General features: G+C 33.3%; 1 protein-coding gene across 1 annotated transcript; it reads right to left on the bottom strand.

Annotated features, from left to right (window-relative positions):
* Positions 1-880: 880 nt before the first annotated feature.
* On the bottom strand, positions 881-8,695 carry LOC111713159 (FMRFamide-related peptides type HF-4). The gene is made up of 4 exons (XM_023487970.1): positions 8,675-8,695; positions 7,770-7,841; positions 2,715-2,929; positions 881-1,586 (listed from the first exon to the last, which is right to left on the bottom strand). Exons 1-4 carry the CDS (start codon positions 8,675-8,677, stop codon positions 977-979), a joined length of 900 nt encoding a protein of 299 aa, XP_023343738.1. The 5' UTR covers positions 8,678-8,695; the 3' UTR covers positions 881-976.
* Positions 8,696-9,843: the final 1,148 nt, after the last annotated feature.

A 9,843-nucleotide genomic window follows, 5' to 3' on the forward strand; every position in this document is an offset into this window, starting at 1 on the left:
TGAGATATACTAATTTTTTTTATAAAAACGTAAACACCATCGAAAACAGTTTTTTTAGTAAGTGACTGTAGATTTTGCAAGCAGATACAAGCAAAAAACTGCCAAGATTTGTCCTATTTCTGATAAAGAAAAACTATTACTGCGAAACGTCACAATTCCGTATAGAAATGTTTTAAAAGTATAGTTTTTAATTTGCATTAGATGAAAGGTTACGAAAAATATATTAACAATTTCTATATTTGTAGAATTGAATTGATTTTTGGTTAAAAACTATGATTTTCTAAACCCTAAATCTTTGCAACCCAATGTCGCAGACCTTTTATATTTCAAACTATGTATTCTGTTTGATCAAATAGTCTAAGTTTGAAATATAAAAGGTTCACACCTTCAGGTTACGAAGATATATGGATTAGAAAATTTGGCTTTGTTGCAAAATATCCGTTCTTTCGAGAAAGGAAGATTTTATCTTAAAATATAAATGATAAAATGATCAATTTGAGTCAAAATAAAAAATTCCAATTTATTATAGAATAAAATATAATTTTCAGGTCCATTAGAATACGTACAGGTGATTAAATAAATTAATAAAGTTTATTAAAGGGTTGAAAAATGTTCCTTGAGTAGTATATAGTTTTAATTCTGAAAAGGTCCTTAAACAACTTTTTTCGACCGAAACATGATATTCAAGTTTCATCATAACTAATTTCAAAAATATTCTTCTCATCGCCCACTAACAGATCGATCTTCATTAAACAAATCAAATCAATCTCTGCATCGCAGATTTTTAACATTCGATATTATGATACGCTATAATAATAAATCATCGACCCTCAAGAAGTTGCTTAAAAATCTCTTCTTAAAAATAACCTTTACACTAAAGCACATTTCTCATCTTTATTTACAGGATTTTGGATTCTTAAAAACCCGATTTACAGATTTGGTTGGGTTTCATCCGTTTAACCTCAAAATGGGAGATCTAGGGGTTTTGAGAAGAGATCAAGTTATGAAGTTCCAACTCCTGGCTCTCTTGCTGTGTGTCAGAGAACTTGGATCCAAATTGATACTGCTCCAGGAGTTTTGGCAATTCCAGCTCCGGAAACTCAAAGAGTTTAGATACGTCCTGGTCTGAGAGATCAACCAACTGGGACTCCGCGCTCTCGTTCTTAACCGAGTAGTCCTCGTTATCTTCTTCCTCTTGGTTTCTAGACTTGATGTTGTTCTCCTGGTCAAACTGAGACCACAGCTCTTCCATCTTTCCGTTTATCTCAGGGTTGACTTTCAGCTTGTCATTTTGTTGATCTTGATTATCCGGAGAGTTTCTGGAAAACCTCAGGTATTTCGGGTTTCCAAACAGGGTTTTCCCGGACCCTCTAGAAAATCGGAGATACTTGGAGTTTCCGAAACCATTTCGTTTGGGGGTTCTTGAGAACCGCAAATACTTTTGGAATTTCCTGATTCCACCTTTCGCAGATTTTCTCGAAAATCTCAAATATTTTGAACTGCCCAGAGATCCTTTTCCACCACTTCTAGAGAAGCGAAGATATTTTTTGTTATCATGAGACACTCTTGGTTCCCCGTTCCAAACCCTGAAATAACAAAATGATTTCGACAAATATTCTACATGAAGAATCATCACTGCAGTATCATCGCTAGTCCCGAAAAGTGTAAAACTTGACGTTAATCAAACACAAGAAGTCGACTTCATATCTTCATATCTTCATATCTTTGAAACTTTTTGAGTTGGTTCCCGGAGTCTTCATACACATGAAAGGAAATGGCCGCAAATTCAAATTTTCTAATTCTTATATTTTGGCAACCTGATATCACAGACCTTTGATATAAATATATAAAACTATGAATTCTGCTAGATCAAAGTGTTAAATATTAACTATTCTATATAACACACAGAGGTAAGATGAGTAACAGATATCAATTAAAACCTAGAATATACGATATTTTCCACAGCAGGTTCTATTATGTACACTACCAATCAGCAGGCATCTGTATTCAGGGATATTAAAGGATCTTTTGTATACGAAATATAAATCTTCAAAAATAGACTAAATTCATAAATTTTATGTTTCATGTTAAAAATTTAAAAGTTGTAAAACTAAACTCCTAAATGGTTATTATGTGCAACAAGGGCGTTATATGGCAGTCAAAAAACCTTTCATGTAACTGTAGCATGGCGTGCCGGGACACTATAGGACTGCTCAGCCTATCCAGGTAGAGCATAAGCGCAGTCTGGTAAGTCTGTGTATTTACACCATCATCAGGTTGCAAAGCTGTCGAGATAAAAAATTAGAGCGTTAAAGGGACTGTATATGTATTTTAGAGTGACCCTCCATTTAAAGATGCATGGCATACCGATTCGAAACTTTATCTGGTCAATAACGTGGAAAATATCGTCGTTTTACTAGCTTTACAACAGAAATGCGGAAGTCACTTTGTAGAGAAACCACAATTAAAAATATTGAATTTTGAAGAGATAAACATTAAACATGTATATCTCATTCATGAAGACAAATCTTTTCAGGACACCGTTTTTAATCGGACATTCCAATCTTTTGATGGAGGGGCTGATTCTTTTGGTGTACTTTCCCGTTTTACCGTCTATAGTCTGTGTGTATGTACTGTACAACTTGCTATATAATAGCTGCCTAAGTCGGTTCGGTCCTTCAAATGAATCTGAGTTTAAAGTGAGATTGGTTTACCTAGGTGGGGTTGAGGGTTTGGCTGAAAGGAGTAGAGCTGGTCGGTTCCTTATATCTCCGGGATATATCTGGTTCCCACCCCGGATACTTCCAGCAGGTGGCAGGAGCCATTTCTTCTTCCCCTGGGTCGGAGAACTGTTCTGCTCCTTCTCCGGGAGCAGGGTCTCAAGGACAGCTGGGGCTCGGACATTTTCAGGGGCTCCAGATAGACCGAACTAAAAATTTAGTATTTTAATTAAGGAATTTTTCATATATTTGAAAATATACAAAATGCAAGATTTGTGGAATCCTGAACGTTTCGATATATTTTGCATGTTAACGATCACGTTCGATATATTTTGCATAACGATCACGTTTCGATATATTTTGCATGTTAACGATCACGTTTCGATATATTTTGCATGTTAACGATCACGTTTCGATATATTTTGCGGCGCCATGACAAACTCCTGAAAGACAAACTCCTGAAAGACAAACTCCTGAAAGACAAACTCCTGAAAAGACAAACTCCTGAAAGACAAACTCCATAATTTCAAATTTAAAAAAATTAAAATCTAAATTATATTCTTTTCTAATTTATACAATTAGGTAATTTCCTAGAGAACGATTTTTTGACCCCCCTCCCCCCTCCTATCAATTTTGTACATGGATCTTATATGTTAGACATGGATATAATTGACCATGTGGCCGCAGTGCTCGGCCCCCTAACCTGTCCTAGCCGCAGCACTCGGCTCAGAAAGTGTCTTAACTAACCTAACCCATGTCCGCAGCGCTAGGCCCACTAGCCTGTCCTAGCCGCAGCGCTCGGCCCAGAAAGTGTCTCAACCTAACCTAACCCTAAATAATAAAAAATAAATAATAATAAATTTGCTGGTTATTCTGATCATTGTAATACTTTGCTGCTTGAAGCATATTCAAATTACTAAAGATTGAGTTTTTTTTCTAGGATATTTGCGGATTTTTCTTCTAAAGTTTATGAATTTTATCATATTTCATTTAGAGAAAAATTTCATAATTTCAGGAGTTTGTATTTTCAGGAGTTTGTCTCGTCAGGAGTTTGTCGATCAGGAGTTTGTCTTTCATGAGTTTGTCTTTCAGGAGTTTGTCTCGTCAGGAGTTTGTCTTTCGGGAGTTTGTCATGGCACCATATCTTGCATGTTAACGATCACGTTTCGATATATTTTGCATGTTAACGATCACGTTTCGTAAAAATTTAGTTTCTTGAAAATTTCAAAGATTTATAAATATTTTCCAATTATTCTTTGAACAATTAAGCACCATTTTTCATCTTACTGTTGTAAAAATGCCTGCAAAATCTACTAAAAATATAGATTTATAGCTAAACTAGTCACACCGGACTAACCAGAGTTAGAGGCATTCGGTTTCTTCTATTTAAAATCATACGCGTTTTGATCTATAATTAAACAACCTTTAAACTTACGGTTTTGATTGTTTTATACTTTTTATTTAAAATGCATATGCCAACAAAAAAGTATATAAGAAAAAAGGCTAAAAAATGATGTTTAACAGAACAAATTGTGATCGAGTCGTCACAGTTTTCTGTAATATTGACAGAACCGTTAAATCCACGTGTAGTTTGATTATTTGACAGATATTTTTAAAATATAATGGTCTTAAAACTTAATCATATATACGTAAGATTGGCTTAGTTGTGTTTTTAGTTTAAATAATTGGCGTAAAATGTATAAATCTAAATAGATAAACAATCCCTTTAAGGGGAATGTTTTTCATACATTTTGCTGAAAACTGCGCTAGTTAATTCTGTATAATATGGGTTTGTTGCTTAAAAACACGAAAAAATGTTTGAGGTATTATAAACACCAAAATGGTAAGACATGACCCCGATTCTGTTTTGAACTAAACTTTGTATAAGGATGATGATATTGTTTATTTGTTTTTACAACAAAACATTTCCTCCCCTACTTTCTCCACTCTTTTATTTTTGGTTCAATTATTTATATATATATATTATATTTATATATTATAATTTATATATTATAATTTATAATTATTATAATTATTTCTTTTCTTTTTAAATGATTGTATATTTATATGCATGGTACGAATTAAGGCTAATTAAGAGGCTTCAACCTTCAAAGGATGCTTATTTTTGAAATTATTCGAACACAAAACAATTTTGTAAAAGTATAGTTCTTTTTGAAGTATATGGTAATTTCCTTCTTGATCTAAAATGAATATATAATTATTTTCTGTTTAATGCAAAATTGGTTGAAACCCCTGGTATTGGCATTATTACAATCTTGCTAACTATATGTTGCTAACATAACGTGACGCGGATAAAAATTTGATAATTTTGGAATAAATTTTACAATTTGAGTTGGTATCATTGTCGAAATATGAGAATCCAATGAATACTCAATACACTGCAGGAAAACATATGTAAATTATTAGAAACCTAGAAAAACGACACGACAACAACATTTGAAAACATTGTATATAACATTTGGCAGGATTCAAACTGTCAACGAGTTTGCTAATGGTAGATGTCAAAGTCTACTACAGTCAACGATTATGGTTTCAACCCTTATCTAAAGGTAGATGTCAAAGCCTACTACAGTCAACAAGAATGGGTTTACACCCTTTGCTGAATAATGGATGTCAAAGTATATTACAGAAACAAAAATACTTTGTTTTTTGCTGATCAATATGTATTTATAAGTTCAATGAATGAACAGTTTAATGATTATTTTAGTGCTGACCAAGTATCTACTTGTAAATGCCATAATAAATGTATATTCAGTTGAGATTGGAATAGAATAGGTTGTTTCAACAAATACCGATAAAAAAATCATTAAACATCATATTTTCAATTGGCTCATATTAAATGTTCTTTTGAGATTTGTTTTTAGCTGAACCATCATACATTATTATTTCTTATTTTGTGTTTATAAATAAATACTTCATTATTGATCAGCTTAAGGTTTTAAGGTTACCATTGAGGATCATTGTCATCTTTGAAAGGAGGGTGACTTATTTTCAGAAATCTGAATTTTATAATACAATGGAACCCATCAAACTGTGGAATAGGATGACGACATTAAAGCAATCCTATATGTATTTAATGCTGTTATAAAGCAAAGTTTATACAGACATCTTTAAAATCAACTATTTATGTGAAATGGGTCTATTACACTTACCATTTCTTTTCATATTTCATGGTTTGACGGTTTAAAATCATAACTCGAGAAATTCAGTTGTGTATTCGGGTGGTGGGGGGCAGTGGTCCTCTTTCCCCAATCTGGACATCCCAGGGGGAACCCGGTCCCCTCTCATGAGAATATTGTTCAAATGTTTAAATCAGGTAGTTTGTCCCAATCTAAAAAGAGGGGTGTTTAACCCCTCAAGACAAGTAGTAAATTTTTCCTGGCGCTTTGCAAAATATATCTTTAACTCATTCTTAATATTCTTACAGTATGATTTTGTAATTATGCTAATCAGCGGAGAGAAGTCTTCAAAAACTTTGTAAAATTTCAAGAATTTAAATGGCTAATTAGATTCTTAATATCTATGTAATTAGCAGGTCTTTTAAAAAAACGGACACTTGATAAAAAAGTCAACTTAAAAAAAAAACTTATTTTTATAATTTTAAAGACAATAACAATTCAAGCTAAAGCGTAATAGTAAATAAAACCTTTTAACACCTTGCCTAAGATTCTTAAACTCAAATATTTTCCAACCTAAAAAATGTGTTCGATGCTAAAATAGGTTAGGTTAGGTTAAGCCATGTTGAAGGAATTGGACGGAGTAATAAAATCTCGCGACGAGTAATTCATTCTTGTGAAACTATAATTAACTATAATTAATAATGCACTACATGCTATTTATACAGTTTACCTCACAGTTAATAAATGTTATTCTAGCAGTCCGTCAGCCATACAAATTTCCAGAAAAAATTTATTCAAGTGATGTTGAAAGGAATATCTGGTAATCTGATCTTTATAATCGTCATGCTTATTTGTATTAGCATGGCTTTTATTTGTACTAGAAATTCAAGGCGCTTCGCGCCCTTCTTTCTAGGCTTTTAGGGCGCTTCGCGCCCATCTCCTATTTAAATTGTGAACATGTTCTTTTTGTTTACATTTAAAAACAAAGAAGAAAAAATTTTTGCGGATTTTTAAAAAAAAATTCGCGGATTTTCAAGAATTTAATTTTTTTTACAAAATTAAAAACCTTTAAAACAAAACACATTTTTTAAAATTTTTATCATTCATAAACCTTCCCTGGGATAACGCGAGGTGCCACAAAAAATTTGGGCCCGATCGGTTCAGCCGTTTTGACGTTTATTGGATACAAACAGACAGACAGACAAGACAAATTTATATATAGATGGTGACCCGCTTGATCCTGCAAAATGCCGTAAAAGTTTATTAACTCAGAATTCACACTTTTCCAAGGTGGCCACTCTCGTGTTTTTACCTTTTTGGTGTTTTTAGTCCTTCCTTTAGGTCAAGTTATAAGGTTGCAACCAAAGAATTTTGGGCAGAATACTATAGGTGCTGAGACCCCCTTCCCCAGAAGAAAATAAGCCCCCAAATTCATCAATTCGCCGGTGATTTTTGGGTTTTCTTATTTTCCATTTTTCAAAATTTTACTCTGGATCACATGAGCTTATGAAAAACTATAGAGATAGTACATATCGGAATGGATTGTGGACAAGCTGAAATAAAATGAAAGTCTATAGGGAAACCTTTAAATAGATTTTTCCAATAGACTTGTTCGTGAAGACAGGACTAAAATCGGTAAAATTACATAGCCTATAAACATTGCGCATTATCCCTTCTCCAGAATTTCTGACCTACTAACTTTCCAACCAACTGAAATATCGAACCTACGACAGCTGTTTTATTTTGTATTAATTGAGGGTTAGGTTAGTCAATTACAGCTTACAGCTGTAAAACCACGTGCTTGTAGGTCGGAAGATGTGGCGTAGGTCAGAAATGGATCGTATTGCGGATATGCGTAGGTTGAAAGATACACCATCTTAAAATCATTTTAAAAACATCAAGTTCAAACCTGTCTATGTCTATTTTGAACCTCTCCTGAGCTGAGTCCCAAGAGTAAATAGTTAAGCAGGAATGGGGTCATCTAAATAGTAGAAAGATAATACATAGATTTCTGGATTAGATACACGTTTAAGTTTATTTGTTGTTGTCTTGAAACAAATAGTTTTTCAAGACATTCTTGCATTGTTTTTTTTTACTATTTAAATAATAGCTTGAGAATAACACGCTGCCGTCTTTCTATTCCAATATTTTATGGGCGCCACAGTGTATATATACGTTGTTATCCACAAAGGCTGAGTATTTACTGACGACCAAGCTACAGCTATTTAAGTTTGAATGTGGTCTCCTGTCCTGTATAATGATTTGGCAACAGACAAAAAACAAGAAAAACTTGTTAACAACCCCTCTATCGTAGCATATTGCTAACGCCTGTATATACCAATACTATGCTTGAAGGGAAACCCTTTTTTAAAGTGACAAATTTAGTTTTATTCATCATAAAAGTAAACTTTTACGTATGATCATGTAAAATTATAAAAATGTGGACCCTATCGGTTCAGTAGTTTAGACGTTTTTGGGATACAAACACTTACAAACAAACAAATAATAAGCCAAAAACATAAGACATACTCGTTCAGATCAAATGTCAGTGATATTTAGATATAAGAAATAATAACATAAATAATAATTTTGCTATCAAATACGGGTTGTCCCACGAAACATGACAATTAAAAAAACGTTAAAAAACATCTTTTCCTCAAACTTATTTTACTATAATTATGATTGTCATACAATATTTGTTATCATTCTCTTTAGTATCAAACAACTTAACTAATTATGGAAGAAGACATTTTAATCTATTCACCAACTGTCATGTTTCGTGGGACACCCTGTATTTTTTTTTATCAACCTCACCATATTGCCCTCCTGTATTGGTTGCTGAATTGGAAATGAAGTTACAGAGCGGAGATATTTATTTATAAACAGTAAACCATCCTCGGAGATTCCTCTCTTAATTATCCACCTTTCCGGCACTCAATCCGTCCCTACTCCTTGATATTCACCTTTCCGGCACTCAATCCGTCCCTACTCCTTGATATTCGTCCAGCTACTCAACTTAGTATACAACCGAACTCATTGGAATACCTCTTTACTCCTTGGAATTCGCCCCTTAACATTGGTATCCGTACCTTTACACATTGGAAAACATCCTTGCTCCACGGTCATACATATCTATATCTATGTCCACGGTATTCATTTCTACTCTTTTAACCGTCTCTAATCTTTGTACCAATCAACAATAAGCAGCTCCAACATGTTTTAAGCCAAATGGCATACAACAGAAATGAAAGAGTCCAAACGCGGTTGCAACTGCTGTTTATGGCTCATAATTATCCGTTCAACTCCACACGTTTGTAGCATGTTTGTAGACCATAAACCCAACAATCTTTCTCCGTATAATGTCAACCCTTCAGTGGGATTATCGACCCTTCAGCGGGACTATCAACCCTTCAGCGGGATTATCAACCTTAGACCAACCCCGAGGCCCCTTTTGAGCTCAACAAAGTTGTTTATGAAAGGGTTTAAAGCTGATTAATAATGAAAACGAAGTTTCCAACCTCGTAAAATACATTGAGAGATTTCTGGAAAATAATAAATACCTAATGTTTTTAATTATAAGAAAAGTTCTTGATGAGCTTAAGATAATAATTTTTAATCTTTTTTATGTACCATGTGTTTGTATCATGTGACTCTTGTTCACAGAACAGACACCTGTTCTGTGCTTTTGTTAGAAACATTGTTATAATAAAACCATTATATTCTCCAGTAATTGAGCTTCCTTATTATCAATTTTTTGATTTTTAAAATCTGGCACTGCCATTTTCATTTTTGCATCGAGGGTCACTTGAAATTTCGCTCACAGTCCCTTTAAGATGAAACTCAGTTACAAAAAAAACTAATCGAAGAAAGAGTGGATTATTGGTTAAACGTCCAACATATTACAATAAAAATGCTTTTTCATAATTTATTAAAAAAAATATTTTCCATTTTTATATCAATTGTACAATAACTTCTTATGCATA

The sequence above is a fragment of the Eurytemora carolleeae genome, unplaced genomic scaffold (assembly GCF_000591075.1).
Source record: "Eurytemora carolleeae unplaced genomic scaffold, Eaff_2.0 scaffold1384, whole genome shotgun sequence".
Lineage (NCBI taxonomy): Eukaryota > Metazoa > Arthropoda > Copepoda > Calanoida > Temoridae > Eurytemora > Eurytemora carolleeae.